Consider the following 19,958-nt stretch of genomic DNA (forward strand, 5'->3'; position numbering starts at 1 on the left):
CCGCGCGCCTCCCGGCCGGCCCCACCCGGCTCAGACCGCCCGGACCCTCCGCCACGCCGGCCGCTCCGCGGGCGCCGGATCCCCGCGGGCCCCGCCAGCGCCGCCGGTGAGTGCCCGCCGCCCCGGCGCCCCGACCCCACCCCGACCCCCACCCCGAGGGCTGGCCCCGACCCCCACCCCGACCCCTACTCCGCGGGCTGGCCTGGGTCCCTGATCCCAACCCCGCGGGGTAACCCGGACCCCGACCCCCACTCCGCGATCTTGCCCCGGCCCCCACCCCGAAGGCTGGCCCGGACACTGGACCCTCACCCTGCGATCTTGCCTGGCCCCCGACCCCCACCCCAGGGGCTGGCCTGGACCCCGACCCCCACCCCGAGCCCCACCCCGGCCCCGAGAGCTGGCCCAGACCCCCGGCCCCCACCAGGACCCCGACCCCTCGGGCTGGCCTGGGTCCCTGATCCCAACCCCGCGAGGTAGCCCGCCCCCGGCCCCCAACCCGCGATCTTGCCCCGGCCCCCACCCCACGGGCTGGCCCGGACCTGACCCCCACCTCGCGGGCTGGCCCTGGGTCCCTGATCCCCATCCCCCGGGCTGGCCCCGGCCCGACCCCCACCCTGCGATCTTGCCTGGTCCCCGACCCCCACCCCACGGGCTGGCCCAGGCCCTGGCCCCCCACCACGAGATCTTGCCCCGACCCCGACCCCCTCCCCGCAGGCTGGCCCTGACCCCCCCCAGGTCTCCTTGCTCGCTGAAAACCGATCCTCACCCGCCCCAGGCTCTAACGGTCCCCCCACCCCGTGTCCCGCCAGTCCCTGCCAGCCTGTGACAGTGTCCCCAGCCCCCAATCCTCCCTCTGCTTTCCCCCCAGTCTCCTGCAGTGCCCCCCTGGCCTGGGACCCCACGCAGGTCCCCTCCCCCTGCCCACGTCCCGGTTCCGCCCCTCCCTCCCCCCTCTCCCCCTCTAAAACCACCTGCGTGGTTGTCTGGACGTGAGCATACTCGGGGTGCGGTCATGTCGTGCTCAGATCCCCGTCTCTGGCCAGGGGAGCCCCCGCGATGGGGTCGGGTGGCCCCGTGACGCCCCGCTGGTCTCTGGCGCTTGTCCCAGGCTGGCTTGGTCCTCCCTGCCCAGCCAGGCTCTGCGTGCTTGTCCTGGGACGCGCTTCCGCACGGGCGAGCACCCGCGTCTGCTTAGACTGCTCGAGATATTTGTTAAAAAAGAGCAAAGACAGGTGTCCCGATGGCAGCAGTGACAGGGGGACATCACTACAGACCCTGCCGCGGACGAGGCCGGGAGAGATCGCAGAGCTCACAGTGCGCGTGCCGGGGTGCTCCCGCTGCTGGGGTGGCTGTCCCTTCGCCCCCCAACTCGGTCCCTTAGCCCTGTGGCCCTTAGCGCGGGCTCTGAGCGCAGCCTGCCTGGGTCTGAGCCCCAGGTGGAGCGTTTTGTGTTCGTGGCTGGGCGATGTCGCGCGCGTCCCTGCCGTCTTCCTGAGCCTCCGTTTCCTGGCCGGGAAAGCGGCCGGTAACACACCTGCCCCGCGGGGCATGAGATGAAGCGGGTGGCAACAGTGTTGCACGCAGTGATCCCAAATGCTGAATTGGCAGGCTCACGCCTGTAATCCCAGCACTCTGGGAGGCCCAGGTGGGAGGATCGCACGAGGTCAGGAGTTCAAGACCAACCTGAGCAAGAGCAAGACCCTGTCTCTAAAAAAAAAAATAAAATGTGTCAAGGGACGGAAGGAAGAAGAATGAAGGGATGGAGGGATACATTTCTTCCAGCCAGCTTCTGCCTTTTTCCCTTTGTGCATCTCTTGGCCTTCCAGCATCCATTAGTTCACCTCCTTCACCCATACCTCTATTAATCTTCTTTTTCTGCAGCCAGCTCGCCACTGTCCCCCTCTTCCTCCCGCCAACGGCCATCGGGCGCCCTCCGCACCTCCTCCTGCGCTTGGACCTTCTGCCTTCGGCCCCGCGCCTCCGCTAGGCAGTCCTCCGTCAGCGCCCTCTCCACCACCCGCAGGCCTCGTCCCTGTCCGCCACCCCAGCGCGGCCACCATGTTCAGCTGGCTGAAGCGGGGCGGCGCGCGCGGCCAGCAGCCCGAGGCCATCCGCACGGTGACCTCGGCGCTCAAGGAGCTGTACCGCTCCAAGCTGCTGCCCCTGGAGGAGCACTACCGCTTCGGCGCCTTCCACTCGCCCGCGCTCGAGGACGCCGACTTCGACGGCAAGCCCATGGTGCTGGTGGCCGGCCAGTACAGCACCGGCAAGACCAGCTTCATCCAGTACCTGCTGGAGCAGGAGGTGCCCGGCGCCCGCGTGGGGCCCGAGCCCACCACCGACTGCTTCGTGGCCGTCATGCACGGCGACGCGGAGGGCACCGTGCCCGGCAACGCCCTGGTGGTGGACCCTGACAAGCCCTTCCGCAAGCTCAACCCCTTCGGGAACACCTTCCTCAACAGGTGCGGCGGCCGCCAGCCAGCCCGTCCCTTCCCCCTGCTCCCTTCTTCTCGACTCTTCTCAGTTCCTGCCCCCGCCTGGCTTCCCATCCCCGCCCTGCCCCGGGCTGGCTGGGTGGCCTCGCGCAAATGCCTTAGCCTCTCTGTGCCTCTCTTATCCGCATCCGGAAAATGGGTATAACCACAGTCTCCACTCTGTAGGGCGGTCGTGGGGACTTAGAACAGCGCTGGACACTGAGCAGGCGCTCAGCCAACGCGAGCTGCTACTTTTTTAGACACCAGTCTCTGTCCCCACCCGCCGCTGCTCTTTCCAGAGCCTTCCTTCCCTCTGTGCCCGGTGCCCCCTGCGCCGTCCGGGTTTCCCTCCGCACGTTTCCCGCGCTGACGCGGCCTCCCCCCCCAGGTTCATGTGCGCCCAGCTCCCCAACCAGGTCCTGGAGAGCATCAGCATCATCGACACCCCGGGCATCCTGTCGGGCGCCAAGCAGAGGGTGAGCCGCGGTGAGTGGGGCCCGCGGGGAGGGGGCGGGGAGGGGACAGGCCTGTGACCCGGCCGGCGGGCGCAGACGGGGCTGAGACGGGGCGGGAGGGGGCTGGGCAGGCCCCGGGCGCGGCCTGGAATTCGTAAACAGCTGTGCAGGGCCTCAGGATTCCAGAGGGGCCACCGCGGGGAGCCCGCCGCACCCCCACCCTCCCGCATGTGCCCCCCAGCCTCTCCGTCCCGCCCCCGCGGCCTGGGAGGCCGGAATTGGGGCAGAGGCGGCCGCAGAGTGGGGCAGAGGGGACGGGGAGGCACTGGGGAAGGCTGGGCCTCGAGGGGCAGGCCGGGCCGGGGCGCCCGGGGTCAGTGTCCCTGTCCCTCTCCCTGTCCCTGGCCGCCGGCCAGCGGCCCCGCGGGAGGAAGGCAGGAGGCAGCTGCGGGAGAAACCGGGAGGCCCCGCCAGCCCAGGGGGGAGGGGTTCCCTGGCCGCCACCGCGGGGCTGGGCCGGGTCTGGGGACAGAGCCGAGTCCCCAAGAGTCCCCAAGCCGGGACAGGGCAGCCAGGAGGTGGGGTCGGAAGGCTGGGCATGGGGTCTCCTTTCCCGGCCTTGAGGGAGGAGGAGGAGGAGGAGAAGCCTGCCTGTCTGCTGGCGCGCGTGGCCCTGTGTGCGTCCTGAGAAAGTCCTGCGAGTGTAGGGCTGGGCGCGGCGGTGGCTCGTGTTGGCGCGTGCCTGTGCGTGTCGCTGACTGCTCACTGCGGCCGGCACTCAGGTGGGGTGGCCCGGCGGGAGTGTGTGCAGGCCCGGGCGCGGGACCGCGTGTGCGCCTCCGTCTGCGCCTGCGGCTGCGGCTGGAGGTGGCGGTGTGCAGCTCTGGGGGGACCGCGTAGGGCTAGCAGGGCCTTCGTGGGGTCGTGTGCAACGATCTGGTCTCTGTCCTGTCGTGTTGTGACGCCTGCGCGCGTGTGCCTGCGTGTCCGTGCGCACGTGTGTGCATGCGTGTGCCGGTGCGCGTGTGTGCATGTGCGTGGGTGTGTGCATGCGTGTATGTGCGCGCATGTGTGCATGTGCGTGCGTGTGTGCATGTGCGTGCATGCACGTGTGTGTGCATGTGTGTACGTGCGTGCATGTGTGTACATATGCGCGTGTGTGCATGTGCGTGTGTGCACGTGTGTGAGTGTGCATGTGTGTATGTGTGCACATGTGTGTACATGCGTGTGCACGTGTGTGAGTGTGCATGTGTGTACGTGTGCACATGTGTGTACATGTGCACGTGTGCATGTGCGTGGGTGTCTGCGTGTGTGTGGGTGTGTGCATGCGTGTATGTGCGCGTGTGTGTGCGTGTGTGCATGTGCGTGTGTGCACGTGTGTGAATGTGCATGTGTGTACGTGTGCACATGTGTGTACATGTGCGCGTGTGTGCATGTGCGTGGGTGTCTGCATGCGTGTATGTGCGTGCGTGTGTGTGCATGTGTGTGAGTGTGTGCATGTGTGCATGCGTCTCTGTGTGTGCATGTGTGTGCGTGTGCATGTGTGTGCATGTGTGTGGGTGTGTGCATGTGTGTGGGTGTGTGCATGTGTGCATGCGTGTCTGTGCGTGTGTGTGCATGTGTGTGTGCATGTGCGTGCGTGTGCATGCGTCTAAGGGTGCCTTTTGTCTGACTGTGCAGATAGTTTCGTGTGTGTCTGGGAAGGTGTGTAATTGTGCATGTGAGTCTGACATTGGCTGTGTGCGGTTGTGTCTGTGTGTGGCCATATAGGACTGTATGGGATCGAGGGGCTGTCGTGGGACTTCGTGTGACCGACCGCATGTGATTGTATCTCCGGCTACACATGTGAGCATGTGTGTGTGTGTGTGTAGCAGCGTGTCCTTCATGTGACCGTGTCTGTGTGTGGTTGCGTCTGTGTGGATGGTGTGCAGCTGTGCCTCTGTGCGTGTGTGTGCTGGTGGCCACGTGTGTGATTGCGTGTGGCTCTCGCTGCGTCACTGTGATTGTGTGACCGTCAGCATCAGTGCACTCCCAGATCAGGAGCAGGGCTGTGTCTGGGAGTCCGCGTCTTGCAGTGCTCGGCCGGGGCTGCGTCCGGACGCGTGCCGCCAGGTGTGTGTGCGTGCGTGCTCATGCGTGCTCGTGCGTGCTCGTGCGTGCGTTGGCGTGGAGGCGCGGCTGCCTGTGTGTACGGTCTGTGAACACGCGTGTGTGCGACAGTAGCAGAGCGGAGCCCTCCAATCTGGGCTCTGCTACTTTTAAACTATGGGACTGGCCGGCCACAGTGGCTCACGCCTGTCATCCCAGCACTCTGGGAGGCCGAGGCGGGCGGATTGCTCGAGGTCAGGAGTTCGAAACCAGCCTGAGCAAGAGCGAGACCCCGTCTCTACTAAAAATAGAAAGAAATTAATTGGCCAACTAATATATATAGACAAAAAAATTAGCCGGGCATGGTGGCGCATGCCTGTAGTCCCAGCTACTTGGGAGGCTGAGGCAGGAGGATCGCTTGAGCCCAGGAGTTTGAGGTTGCTGTGAGCTAGGCTGATGCCACGGCACTCACTCTAGCCTGGGCAACAAAGTGAGACTCTGTCTCAAAAAAAAAAACAAACAAAAACTGTGGGACCTTGGGCAAGCCACTAACCACTCTTTGCCTCCGTGTTCTCATCTGTGAAATGGGAATAATCAAAGCATCAGCCACCTAGGTTGTTGCAAGAATTCAATTACTTAAAACATGCAAAGCACTTGGAACAACGTGCAGCACACAGTAGGTGCTACATAAGTGCTAACGATGCTTGTTTTTCTTGTGTGCACCCAGGCTTCCTCTCCGCCACGTCTCTCATTCCCGTGCTGACTCAACACCCCTCATCCCTTCCTCCCTGCCCCATGAGACTCACTTTCCAATCCGGGCCAGCCTGTGTGTTTATGGAGACGCTGGGGAGGGAGGGGCTCCAGCTGCTGTCCCTCTGGTGACCCGGCCCTTCCTCCCCCCGAACAATGTCCCCCACCCCACCCTGTCCCCAGCAGCCCCAGCAAGGAGCCTGCTTCCTCTCCCGCAGGGTGGGTCTGAGCACCAGCCCCCCCCCCCCAGCAGAGCACGGAGCCCGTGGGCACCTCTTACCAGTCTGTGTGTCTTAAGGAAGTTCCTTAACCACTCTGTGCCTCAGTTTCCTCATCTGGAAGATGGGTTCCTAAAACTGCCTGCCTCCTGGGCTTCTTTTTTTTTTTTGAGACAGAGTCTCACTCTGTTGCCCAGGCTAGAGTGAGTGCCGTGGCATCAGCCTAGCTCACAGCAACCTCAGACTCCTGGGCTCAAGCGATCCTCCTGCCTCAGCCTCCAGAGTAGCTGGGACCACAGGCATGCGCCACCATGCCCGGCTAATTTTTTCTCTATATATTAGTTGGCCAATAAATTTCTTTCTATTTATAGTAGAGACGGGGTCTCGCTCTTGCTCAGGCTCGTTTCGAACTCCTGACCTCGAGCGATCCTCCCCCCGCAGCCTCCCAGTGTGCTAGGATTAGAGGCGTGAGCCACCGCGCCCGGCCCTGGGGTTCTGAAGGTTAGTTCTGTCCTGCACGGTGCAGGTGACTCAACAACGTCCCTTGTTCTGCCAGTTAACTCTGCGTCCCTGTGGGCCCCACTCGGTGTTACCTCCTCCAGGAAGCCTTCCCTGACTGCTCAGGCTGGGTCGGGCACCCCTCTGGGCTCCCACACCTCCGTGGGCTCCTCTTTCCTGCCTGGCCACTCTGGGGACAGGTCTGTGTCCCCGGTGGACTGTGAGCCTGTAAGGACAGGGCTGGGGCTCCAGCACAGGCCAGGCAGTGCCGGGCTCGGTCCCGAATGACCGCCACACCCCTGTGCCTGGCGCTAGCCGTGACTAACACTTGTTGAGCACTTGCCTCGCGTCTGGCGCTGTTGTTTTTTTTTTTGAGGAGGCGAAGTGAAGGACAGTGAAAAATCCTGCCTCCCTTTTATTTAAAATTTTTATACCATAAACATATATAATTTTTAAAAATTTTTATTTATATAAATTCTTTTTACTTTTTATTTTTTTCTTGTATATATATAATTTTTAGTTGTCAATTAAAATAATCTTTTTTTTAAAACACAAACAACATTTATTAACAAGCGTGTAGAAAAAAAGTTTATATGGCCTGTTCTGTAACTTAGGTGGAGTGACACTTTTTTAAAAAGAAAAACACGGCCGGGCGCGGTGGCTCACGCCTGTCATCCTAGCACTCTGGGAGGCCGAGACGGGTGGACTACTCAAGCTCAGGAGTTCAAAACCAGCCTGAGCAAGAGCGAGACCCCGTCTCTGATACAAATAGAAAGAAATTAGCTGGCCAACTAATATATATAGAAAAAATTAGCCGGGCATGGTGGCACATGCCTGTAGTCCCAGCTACTCGGGAGGCTGAGGCAGGAGGATCGCTTGAGCCCAGGAGTCTGAGGTTGCTGTGAGCTAGGCTGACGCCACGGCACTCACTCTAGCCTGGGCACCAAAGTGAGACTCTGTCTCAAAAAAAAAAAAAGAAAGAAAGAAAGAAAAACACACCAAAACCCCTCAGTTTTGTTGGAGTATAATTTCCATACCATAAAGCTCAACCATTTTGAAGTGTGCAGTTCAATGCCAGGCATTGCTTTAAGTTCTTAATATGTCACTACATTCACTCAGTTATCTTCTTGTAATGTTCGCGGCAGTCCTATTATAATTTCCGTTTTCCAGAAGAGGCAACAAGTTCAGAGAGGTTAAGCTACCTGCCTAAGGCCACCCAGCCGATGAGGGCAGAGGAGGGATTGAAATCCAGGGCTTCCTTTCTGCCAAGTCAGGTCTCAAGGACTCCTCTGTGGTTACCCCGACATGGCTTTTTGGTGAACGAATGAGTGAACAAGCAAAGGGAAGAGCCGGTCGATGAATGAGTGAATGAGGAAACGAACGGTGAAAGGAATGAATGAAGGGGCCCAGGAGCCAGCTGCTGGGATGGGTGCTCCGTGTCTGTGTTTTCTGGGGGGTCCCCAGTTCCTGGGACAGGGGATGGCACACATAAGACTCTTGGCAAATATCGTTAAATAAATTAAAAATAATTAATATCTGCTAATGGCAAGAACATAAACATCCAGGGTGAGCCGTAGGTGCTGGATTTTGGGGGGATCAGACAGGACCCGGGGAGGAGGGGGGTGGTGGGAGAGGCCCTTGGAGGTTTGGGGGAGGGGACACTTCAGTATTGCATGGTACCAAGGCGTGCCACCAATATCTGCCTAATGAATGAATGAAAAAGTGGCTGGTTGTGATTGTCCCCTCTAGCCAGATGGCTTGAGCGGGTTGGAGCCAAGGCGACAGGGTAATTCTGCAGGTTGGGGAGTCGGACACTCGGGTCCTGGGCCGTTTCTCCTAGACAGGATTTGAGCAGTCAACAACCTGAGCAACCGTACGGTCCCATATCCGTGCAAAGGGACAGAGGCGACGGAGCGGCGGGGGGTGGGGTGGGGATCTGACGTCCGCCCCTTCGCCCCTCTTCCCCTCGCGCCCCCCAGGCTACGACTTCCCGGCCGTGCTGCGCTGGTTCGCGGAGCGCGTGGACCTCATCATCCTCCTGTTCGACGCGCACAAGCTGGAGATCTCGGACGAGTTCTCGGAGGCCATCGACGCCCTGCGGGGCCACGAGGACAAGATCCGCGTGGTGCTCAACAAGGCGGACATGGTGGAGACGCAGCAGCTGATGCGCGTGTACGGCGCGCTCATGTGGGCGCTGGGCAAGGTGGTGGGCACGCCCGAGGTCCTGCGCGTCTACATCGGCTCCTTCTGGTCCCAGCCGCTGCTGGTGCCCGACAACCGGCGCCTCTTCGAGCTGGAGGAGCAGGACCTCTTCCGCGACATCCAGGGCCTGCCGCGCCACGCCGCCCTGCGCAAGCTCAACGACCTGGTGAAGCGGGCGCGCCTGGTGCGGGTGAGAGACCGGGCGGCGGGCGGGGTCCCCACGTGCCGCTCCGCCCCTGTGCGCCCGGGTAGCCAGCCCCCTGCAGGGAGCGAGCGACTGCTGCCCTTCCGTGTCCCCTCCGAGTCCCCTGCCTCCTCCGTCCTGGTATTCGCCTTCCGTGCCCCCCAACCCCGTCCCCCGCCGCGCCTTGCCCCTGGACAAACCCCAGGCCCTCTCGGTGGCCCATGTTGTCGCCTTCCCCCACGCCTTTCCCTGTCTGTGTCCATCTCCTCTTCCCTTCCCATCGTTCATTGCACTCGACCCTGTGCGCCTCCGCCCTACCTCAGGGCCTTTGCACCTGCTCTTCCCGCCTCCTGGGAACCTCCGCCGCCTCCTGCCCCCTCCCAGCTGCCTATCCGCATGGCTCCTCCCCGCTTCTTCCAACCCTCTACTCACATGTCCCCTTCTGGGGAAGGCCGTCCCTGCCCTCCTATTTATGACAGTAACTCCCCGAATATGGGTCTTGCTTTGCGCCTTACCCTGTCATCCCTGCCTGACCTTCTGCTACCCATTCATGGGTTTATTTTATTTTATTTTATTTTATTTTATTTTATTTTATTTTATTTTATTGAGACAGAGTCTCGCTTTGTTGTCCAGGCTAGAGTGAGTGCCGTGGCGTCAGCCTAGCTCACGGCAACCTCAAACTCCTGGGCTCAAGCGATCCTCCTGCCTCAGCCTCCCGAGTGGCTGGGACTACAGGCATGCGCCACCATGCCCGGCTAATTTTTTCTATATATATTAGTTGGCCAATTAATTTCTTTCTGTTTATAGTAGAGACGGGGTCTCGCTCTTGCTCAGGCTGGTTTCGAACTCCTGACCTCGAGCGATCCTCCCTCCTCGGCCTCCCAGATTGCTAGGATTGCAGGCGGGAGCCACCGCGCCCGGCCCCATTCGTGGGTTTGTGTGTTTAATGTCTGCCTCCTCGACTGGGATTTGGGTTCTGCAGAATCAGGGAGCTCTGACTTCTTTCCCTGGTGAATCCCCGGCGGGGGGAACAGAATGGGTCATCAGTAAATATTTATCGAACGGCCGACATTAAACAAACAGTCACATTCAACAAGCCCCCCTCTGTGCCCGGCCCCTGTTGGGCTGCTGGGGACAGAGCAGTGGCCAAGGCGCTTCCTGCCCTGCCCTGTTGGGCTCCTGGGCAGGAGAGAGACCGGTCCCCAGACCATGATGACCCAGCGTGGTCAGGGCTGGGGCCAGGGAGCCGGGGAGTCAGGGAGGCCTCCTTGGAGGAGAGGACATCCGAGGAAAAATGTCAGCCTTGAACCCAGGATAAACAGTGCCAGTAACTCAATTCGAGGCTCCGCAGGGTCAGGCCCCCCTGGCCGTGGGCTGCTGTGCTTTGTCCTCAGGGCACTGGGGAGCCATGGAAGGCTTGGGAGCAGGGGAAGGGCAGGATTAGACTCCAGCTGCCTTCTGGAGGGTAGATTCCAGGCGGGTGAGACGAGGAGCCTGGAGCCCAGGGAGCAGGAGAGGAGCAAGGAGGGGCCTTGGGGCGGGAGCACTGGTTTAAGAGCGATTTTGGAGGCCGCATGGAACATTCCCAGGGAGGCTGCCAGGGCGGGGGTGGGGCAGGAAGCTGGGCAGGCAGGGGCGCCAAGAAGGTTCTGGGGCGTGGAGGAGCCCGAGGCTCTGGTTTAGGGAGCAGAGGAGAGGGGTGAGTCAGAGCCCGCCCCCACCCCAGGAATCCTCCGCGGGAGGGAGCTGCGCGCCTGGAACCGCCTGGAACCTTCGGGACCCACCTTTCCTCCCCCGGCCGGCCCGGGCGGCTCGAGGGCCCGCCTGTCCCCCGCTCGCCCTCGGACTCGTTCCCTCCGCGCCTGGCCCGTCTGCTCCCCAAGCCCGTCCCTGCCCCCGCCGCCTGGCCCGGGTCCCCCGGTCCCCGCCGCAGCTGCGGCCCAGGGCCGGCCGGACACCTGGTGGCCCCGCCAGGCAGGAGGTGGCTCCGGAAACGCAGACAAACCCCGGAGTCCCGGAGCCCGCCCGCCCCTTATCGCTTCCTGGCACCTTCCCCCGCTTCCTCCCTGGGAAAGCCATCCGCGCCCCCGCCGGCCCCGCCCCTCGCCGCCGGCCCCGCCCCCGCGCCCCATTGGGCCGCTCCCGCGGGCCACGCCCACCGGCCCGCCCCACCCCTCCCTGATTGGCCCCTCGGGCCCCTAGGCCACGCCTTCCCCCTCTTCCTGCAGATTCCTCCGTGGCTCCCCAGTACCCCTGAGGACGCGGGAGCGCGGCGGTGGCCAAGCCTCGCTGCCCCTCCCGCCTGCTGGCCCGCCCCCACCCCTCGCGTGCGGGCCCGCCGCACTTGGTCCAGCCTCCTGTGTGCCTCCCTTCGTGCTCTGCCCCACGGCACAAGGCCTTTCTGGACTCTCAGGAACCGCGGCTCCCCCCACCCCGGGCCTCAGTTTCCCCGTCTGTACGATGCAGGGGGTGGATGAGCCCTCTGGCTTTGCCCTTGGGCTGACGTGAGAGCTGCTCCAAGGGGCGACTGCGCGGTCCGATTCTAAAGAGGCCACGACGCCCTGACCTTTCAGACCGAAATTCCCCGAGGTGGCCCGGTGACACTCGCTCGCCAGTGACTGAGCGCACGCCACGCGCGCTGGCGCTCTTCTGGGCCCCGAGGAGGCAGCAGGCGACAAACCAGATAAGCTCCCTTGCTTGCAGGGTCACTCTATGGTGGGAGAGCAGACATTAGACAAATTAATGGTGGCGAAGGACAACGAAGCAGAGGACAGGAATACTGAGGGACTATTTTACTGGGGTCTAACGGAGAGGCAGGGGTGAGCCGAGCGGAGATCCGCTGGAAGAGCGTTCTGTGCAAAGGGAACAGCAGGTGCAAAGGCCCTGGGGCAGCGACATGCTTGATGCACTTGAACTGGGAGCCCAGTGGCTGCAGGAGACCGGCGGGTGGAGGGTAGGAGGAGATAACGATTCAGAACCAGCCAGAGGCCACCAACATTCTTAACATTCTAAACCTGTGACTTTTTCAAATATTTTTTTTTTTTACCAAGTCTTTTTGATCAAACATTTGGGACCGTCTCATGGTAAAACATTCATGCTATGTCAGGTGTGGCCCAGGCCACAGGTTCTCTTCCCTGAAAGCAACCCCCATAAGGAGTTTCTCGTGCCTCTTTCTGGATATATTTAATCTATTTAATATAATCATATGTATTTAATTTTTGGAGCCTCCTACAAAAACCAGACACACCGATGCTCATTATTCTGCCCTCCGTATTGATTTTTCAGTAACTTAGAAGAGGGTAGCTCAGAGGTTCCCAAGTTCATTGGCTGATTCCACAGACATTTCTCGATGTGCTTTCTGTGCACATCTTGCTGGTGATTTTATGGAGGGAGACAGGATAAATAAACAGGCAATCAATAAAATCCTAGGAAGTTAGAATAATTGCGAACGAAACAATAGAAAATAATCAGGTGGTGGTGGCCGGGGCATCTGGTTCCCATAGGACGGCCTCTGTGACACTCTGAAGGACGGCGAGGGAGCCAGCTGTGCGTGGGCGGGTTGGGGCAGAGTTCCAGGCAGAGCAAGGGGCGTGTGCAAAGGCCCTGGGGTGGGGAAACATTGTTTTGCTGAGGAAGCTGCCACAGTGGGTAAGGAGAGAGAATGTGGGGTGATTCTGCATGAGCCGGATTGTGCAGGGCAGCAGCGCCCAGAGCTTTTTGTCTCAAGACCCTTTTATGCCTTTTTTAAACTTTTTGAGATGGGGTCTCGCTGTATTGCCCAGGCTGGTCTCAAACTCCTGGGCTCAGGTGGTCCTTCTGCCTCAGCTGGGACTACAGGTGCTCCCGGCTCCATTTACACTCTACTATTTTTTTTGAGAGAGAGAGTCTCACTGTGTTGCCCCGGCTAGAGTGAGTGCCGTGGCGTCAGCCTAGCTCACAGCAACCTCAGACTCCTGGGCTCAAGCGATCCTCCTGCCTCAGCCTCCCGAGTACCTGGGACTACAGGCATGCGCCACCATGCCCGGCTAATTTTTTCTATATATTTTTAGTTGTCCAGCTAATTTCTTTCTACTTTTTTAGTAGAGACGGGGTCTCGCTCTTGCTCAGGCTGGTCTCAAACTCCTGACCTCGAGCGATCCTCCCGCCTCGGCCTCCCAGAGTGCTAGGATTACAGGCGTGAGCCACCGCGCCCGGCCTCCCTTTATACTCTTAAAAATTATCGAGGACCCTAAATAGCTTGTATGTAAATGGATTAAATTTGTCCATATTTACCATATGAAAAGTTAAAAACATTTCATATTTATTTCTAATTCATAATATTAATCAACAATGAATAATTACTTAATTACTAATATATAGTAATTTATGAGAAAAGGTATCAATAAATTATCAATGTTAATTTATAATTAACAAGCATTAATAATAATAGTACAAGATGATTTGAAAATAACAAAAACAAACCTATTACCTGTTAACCTAAATAACATTTTATCAAAATGAACAATTTTCACCACCCTCCTCCCCCCAAAAAGAAAGCAAGGAACCTGGGCCTGTTTTACATTTTTGCCAAACTCTTTAATGTCTGGCTCCAGGATTCTCACATCTGTTCCTCTGTTTGTCCATCTTGATATCACAGGTCTTGTAGCCTCTTGAAAATTCCACCGTCTTGCTTGGGAGTGAAAAAAGCAAATAAGTCTTACTGGGGTTTTTTGGGTTTTTTTTTTTTAGACAAAGTCCCGCTTTGTTGCCCAGGCTAGAGTGAGTGCCGTGGCGTCAGCCTAGCTCACAGCAACTCAATCTCCGGGGCTCAGCGATCCTCCTGCCTCAGCCTCCTGAGTAGCTGGGACTACAGGCATGCGCCACCATGCCCGGCTAATTTTTTCTATATATTTTTAGAAAATATTAATTTCTTTCTATTTATAGTAGAGACGGGGTCTCGCTCTTGCTCAGGCTGGTTTTGAACTCCTGACCTCGAGCAATCCACCTGTCTCGGCCTCCAGAGAGCTAGGATTACAGGCGTGAGCCACCGCGCCGGCCTTACTGTTGTTATTAAAACAGTTTTGACCAGGGCAGTCTCTCACAGGATCCATGGCTCAGGCTGGTGTGTAGATTTGGGAGTGGGCAGCTTGGAGGGGTGTTTATCTCTCTCTCTTTTTTTTTTTTTTGAGACAGAGTCTCACTCTGTTGCCTGGGCTAGAGTGCCGTGGCGTCAGCCTAGCTCACAGCAACCTCAAACTCCTGGGCTCAAGCAATCCTCCTGCCTCAGCCTCCCAAGTAGCTGGGACTACAGGCATGCGCCACCATGCCCGGCTAATTTTTTCTATATATTTTTAGTTGGCCAATTCTTTTTTTACTATTGGTAATAGAGACAGGCTCTTGCGTTCTTGCTCAGGCTGGTTTCGAACTCCTGACCTCGAGCAATCCTCCCGCCTCGGCCTCCCAGAGTGCTAGGACTACAGGCGTGAGCCACTGCGTGCCACCTTTTTTGGAGCCCCCGAGTGGGAAGAGGAGGGGCGCACAGGGTGGCCGCGGCCCTACGGTGAACTTGCTAGAAATGCACACACTCTCGTGCCCCGCCCCGGACCAAGTGGGTCAGAAACCCTGGGAGTGTGCCCTGCAAGCTGGGTTTTACTCCCGGGGGACTCTGATGGGGACTCAGGTGACAGCTCCTGTCCCGCAGGTGCACGCATACATCATCAGCTACCTGAAGAAGGAGATGCCCTCCGTGTTCGGGAAGGAGAACAAGAAGAAGCAGCTGATCCTCAAGCTGCCGGTCATCTTTGCCAAGATCCAGCTGGAGCACCACATATCCCCGGGCGACTTTCCCGACTGCCAGAAGATGCAGGTGGGAGGTCGCGGGGGGCAGGGGGGCAGTGGGAGGGTGACGGGAAGGTGGGCTTCTGTGAGCTCCAGGGTGGGGCCTCAAAAGCTGGAGGGATGCATGGAAGATTCTGGAAAGTACCTCTTGCACAGGGCTCCAGAGGAGCATGGTTTCCTGACTCAGGATAAGGGAGTGAAGAGGAAACCCCAAATAATAGTGGCTTCATTTAGGAGTTTCTTTTTCTCTTTTACGAAGTCTCAGAAGGTGGGCCAGGGAGAGTTTGGTGCTTTGTTAAGCTGGGGACCTAGTCCCCTTCTATCTTATTTCTCCTCCATGCCTGACCCTCCTGTCCCAAGAAACCTCATGGTACAAAATGGCTGTGGAAGCTCCACCCATCGGGTCTGCATTCCAGCCAGCAAGGAGGAGGGAGGGGAAGAGCAGGACACTTTTTTCCTGTTCATTAGTGATGGAAATGTTGTATGCTGCACTGTCCAATATGGTAGTCACAAGCCACATTAAAACTGCATTGTAAGTTGTATTTTTTTTTTTTTTTTTTTTTTGAGACAGAGTCTCGCTTTCTTGCCTAGGCTAGAGTGAGTGCCGTGGCGTCAGCCTAGCTCACAGCAACCTCAAACTCCTGGGCTCAAGTGATCCTCCTGCCTCAGCCTCCCGAGTAGCTGGGACTACAGGCACAAGCCACCATGCCCGGCTGATTTTTATATATATATATATTAGTTGGCCAATTAATTTCTTTCTATTTTTATGGTAGAGACGGGGTCTCGCTCAGGTTGGTTTTGAACTCCTGACCTTGAGCAATCCGCCCGCCTCGGCCTCCCAGAGTGCTAGGATTACAGGCGTGAGCCACCGCGCCCGGCCTGTAAGTTGTATTTAATTTTAACTAATTTAAGTTTAAATATCCACACGTGGCTAGTGGCTACCACATTGAGCTGGAAAATTCTAGAAGTAGTTGCACATGCAACCCGTGCTTCCATCCAGTTGACTGGCACTTAGTGACACGGCCACGCTGGGAAGTGTGTGATCTTTCCTCGAGGTGGCCAGAGGCGAGGTCTCACCGTGTTGCCCAGGCCGGGGTGCCCAGGCCGGGGTACCACACCTTCCAACGCCTGGCCTCAAGTGATCCTCCTCCCTCTGCCTCCCAAGTTGCCGGGACTACGGGCGCGCACCGCTGTGCCCAGCCCAAAGCCTGGGAACTTTTGAATCTGAGATATTTCCAGCCCAGACCCCGAGGATTTGGGCAGAGCGAGTGTCACCTCTACCACTCACTAGCTCTTAGACTGAGACCAGTCCTGCCTTCGCTGAGCCTCCGTCTCAGTTGGAAAATGGCCATTAATGATGTCAGCATCAGCAGATGGTGGCGGGTGTTGAGTCGGCAAATGTGTGCAACCCCCTTAGCACAGTGCCCGGCGCCTGCTTTGGGCCAGAGCAAGGTTTCTCAGCCTGAGCACCGCTGACGCCCCAGGTCCGGTAATTCCTGGCTGTGGGGCGCTGTCCTGTGCCTTGGGGGGTGTCTAGTGGCTTCCCCGGCCCCTGCTTAGTCATGATGATCAAAAATGTCCGTAGAGGCCGGTTGCCGTGGCTCACGCCTGTAATCCTAGCACTCTGGGAGGCCGAGGCGGGAGGATCGCTCGAGGTCAGGAGTTTGAGACCAGCCTGAGCAAGAGCGAGACCCCGTCTCTACTATAAATAGAAAGAAATTAATTGGCCAACTAAAATATATAGAAAAATTAGCCGGGCATGGTGGCGCATGCCTGTAGTCCCAGCTACTCGGGAGGCTGAGGCAGGAGGATCGCTTGAGCCCAGGAGTTTGAGGTTGCTGTGAGCTAGGCTGACGCCACGGCACTCACTCTAGCCTGGGCAACAAAGTGAGACTCTGTCTCAAAAAAAAAAAAAAAGAAAAAGAAATGTCTCTGGACATTGCCGAGTGTCCCCTGTGGGACAGGACAACGCTGGCTGAGCGTCCGGGCTATGTAAATGGCAGCTGCTGCCACGACGCTGACATTTGTCGCGCACTTTATCCAGATGAACGCGTTTGGCCCTTCCCTACTCCCTATATGAGAGGAGCGCTAATGTCATCGCTCCCTTTTTACCAACGTGGACACCGAGGCCCAGAGAGGTGAAGTCACTTATGGGGGGACACACAGCTCCTGCGCCGCGGAGCCGGGCTGGCGCCTGGGATTGGCAGGGCCTGTCCCCTCCCTGCGGGCGGTTCACGCGGGGCTGTGCAATGAAGCCATCTTTGCGGGACTGTCACCGCGCAGGGGACTTAAGAGTTGCCCATAGGAGAAGCGGTGTGGCCGCCAACCCGCTCCGGCGGCTGCTCTGGGGCGAGGTGACTTCTTGGTGGCAGGTGGGTCCCAGGATCCTCTCTCGATCTGACCTTCCCCAGCCTCCTAGCGTGGCAGCCACTGGGTCAGTCTGAGTCCTGGGAGGGGCCCGACCTCCCTCCCTTCCAGAACATTCTGGGGCGCGGGGAGGAGCGGGATGCCGCCGCGGCCCTGACTCCCGCGCCCGCCCGTCCGCCCGCAGGACCTGCTGATGGCGCACGACTTCACCAAGTTCCACTCGCTGAAGCCGCGGCTGCTGGAGGCGCTGGACGAGATGCTGACGCGCGACGTGGCGGCGCTCATGCCGCTGCTGCGCCAGGAGGAGCTGGACGGCGCCGAGGCGCGCGTGCAGGGCGGCGCCTTCGAGGGCGCCCGCATGGGCCCCTTCGTGGAGCGCGGCCCCGACGAGGCGCTGGAGGACGGCGACGAGGGCTCCGACGACGAGGCCGAGTGGGTGGTGACCAAGGACAAGTCCAAGTACGACGAGATCTTCTACAACCTGGCGCCCGCCGACGGCAAGCTGAGCGGCTCCAAGGCCAAGACCTGGATGGTGGGCACCAAGCTGCCCAACTCCGTGCTGGGCCGCATCTGGAAGCTGAGCGACGTGGACCGCGACGGCATGCTGGACGACGAGGAGTTCGCCCTGGCCAGCCACCTCATCGAGGCCAAGCTCGAGGGCCACGGGCTGCCCGCCAACCTGCCCCGGCGCCTCGTGCCGCCCTCCAAGCGGCGCCACAAGGGCTCCGCCGAGTGAGGCGGCCACCGCCGCCCACGTGCCTTGCTGTGGCTCCCAGCGCCCCTGCCCGGCTCACGCACCCCGCGCGCCCTCCCCCCCGCCGCTGCCACACAGCCCGGGTGCAGGCTTAGTGGGGACCTGGGAGTGACAGGGCTTCACCTCCGCCCTCGCGCACACTCAGGCACGGGACGCGGACACAGGCGTCCGCCCGCCCGCCCACCGCGGTCACGTATTTATTGAGCAGCTACTATGTGCCCGGCCCGCCCTGGGCACTGGAGACACACGTCTGTCCTCACGGAGCTGACACTCTGGGTCACAGGAACACGCTGATCCCCGACAGGACCCCCTGCCTCACCTCTCCTGCCCGGCCAGGCAAGGGGCCCCACCTCAGGTCCTGGGGGACACGCCCTCCTGCCTCTGCACATGGCCCTCCTGAGCCCGCACCTCCTGCCACTGTGTCCCCGGAGGCGTTTCTGTCCCCCCTGCCTGGACTGCAGTGCCAGCCTGCCCCGCCCCCACAGCCCGGGGTCCCCCCCACCGCGACAGTCCTGCCCGGTCCTCAGGCTCCGGGCTTTATTGCAGCCCCCTTCCCGGGTGTCGTGGGGGGTTCTTGGTGCTACAGCCCTCCCGCCATCCCGAAAAGGGACCGCCCACCTTCTCCTGCCCTCCCCGCCCTTGGCAGGCGGCCTCGTGGGACAGGGGGCACGCGCAGGAGGGAGGGGACGGCGCCCCCTCCAGGTCGCCCGCTGGGACCCCACGCCCACCGCCCACCCCACCCACGCCCCGCGGGCCCGTGAACAGAACAGGGTCCCCACGGAGCGAATAAAGCCAAGGCTTCTTCTGTGTCGCACGCAGTCAGCCTGTTTTGGGACAGGGAGCAGCCACCCCCGAGGACCTCCACCCCCGGGGAGGAGAGCCCGGGCGGGACGGGGACGGGCAGGGGGAGGGGAGGCCCCTCCGAGCCGTCGGGCGCGGCGGAGTCCGTGACTCACTGCAGCAGAGCCGGTGACTCAGGCCTGGGCTGCGGGCCAGACCGGCATATTTTCCGAAGAAAAGTTACTCGGGGCCCTCCCTCGGGGACATCCCTCCTCCCGCCTCCCCGGCGGGGCCTGGGAACCGCGGCCTGGGGCGCGCCCGTGCCCGCCCTGCCCCCCGGCGTGCACCGGGCACACAGCCTGGGTGCGCGGCAGGGACGCGCAACGCGGGGACACAAGGGCTGCTAGCGGGGGAGAGGCGACGCCGCCGCGCCCCGGGGACCGTCCCGCGCACACGCCCGATGCCGCGCCCCGGGGACCGTCCCGCGCACACGCCCGATGCCGCGCCCCGGGGACTGTCCCGCGCACACGCCCGATGCCGCGCCCCGGGGACCCGTCCCGCACACACGCTCGATGCCGCGCCCCGGGGACCCGTCCCGCGCACACGCTCGAGGCCACGCCCCGGGGACCCGTCCCGAGGCCACGCCCCGGGCCACGCTGGCCGCGCGCCCCTCCCGCCCACGCGCGCGCGTGTCCCGGCGCCCGGCGCCCCCTGGCGGACGCCGCGACGCCAGGCAGGCGGGGTGCCGAAACCCCTGTCCCAGGTGGTCGGCGCCCAGGTGGGGCCCTGGGGCTCGTGACCTTCCTGGATCCGAGTCCCCCGTGCGTCGCCGTGCCTCTCCTTTACGAGTCCAGCGTGGCCTCCCCGCGGCGCGGGCCCCCCGGACGGCCGCCAGGCTGCCGCACTCCGGCCTCCTTCCTTATTTGTCAGTAGCCGCGACTCGCGGAGTCCGAGATGAAGCCTCGGGGCCAGGCGGTGACGGTAGCTAGCGTTCGGGTGCCGGGCTCGGCCTCGTCCCCTCGCTTCATCTTCCGAATAATCTGTGAGGCAGATGTGCCACTATCATCCTTATGTCGCAGATGGGGAAACTGAGGCACAGCGAAGCAGCCTGCCCAAGACGAAAGATTCTCAGTCTGCGCTCGCAAGGCCCTAACAGTGTATGCTTTTAGCGTCCCTCAAATGCAACCTTCTGTGCTTCCAACTGCGACATCCCTAAGGTTCTTTGAGTCCTGAGATTCCAGGGTTGGAACATTGAGAGGACAAACGCTCTCAGACTGGAACTCGTCCTGGGCAGAATCTGCCTGCGCTTACAGTTCTGATTGTTTCTTTTAAGAAAACGAGATTCTGGGAGGGCAAGGCAAGGGGATCGCT

The 19,958-nt window shown here is 60.5% G+C and overlaps 1 protein-coding gene across 1 annotated transcript; it reads left to right on the forward strand.

Annotated features, from left to right (window-relative positions):
• Positions 1–17,868, forward strand: EHD2 (EH domain containing 2). Its single transcript, XM_012761564.3, has 6 exons — positions 1–106; positions 1,882–2,462; positions 2,863–2,960; positions 8,463–8,875; positions 14,550–14,714; positions 17,238–17,868. Exons 2-6 carry the CDS (start codon positions 2,059–2,061, stop codon positions 17,787–17,789), a joined length of 1,632 nt encoding a protein of 543 aa, XP_012617018.1. The 5' UTR covers positions 1–106; positions 1,882–2,058; the 3' UTR covers positions 17,790–17,868.
• The last annotated feature ends 2,090 nt before the right edge of the window (positions 17,869–19,958 follow it).

The sequence above is a fragment of the Microcebus murinus genome, chromosome 16 (assembly GCF_040939455.1).
Source record: "Microcebus murinus isolate Inina chromosome 16, M.murinus_Inina_mat1.0, whole genome shotgun sequence".
Taxonomy (NCBI): domain Eukaryota; kingdom Metazoa; phylum Chordata; class Mammalia; order Primates; family Cheirogaleidae; genus Microcebus; species Microcebus murinus.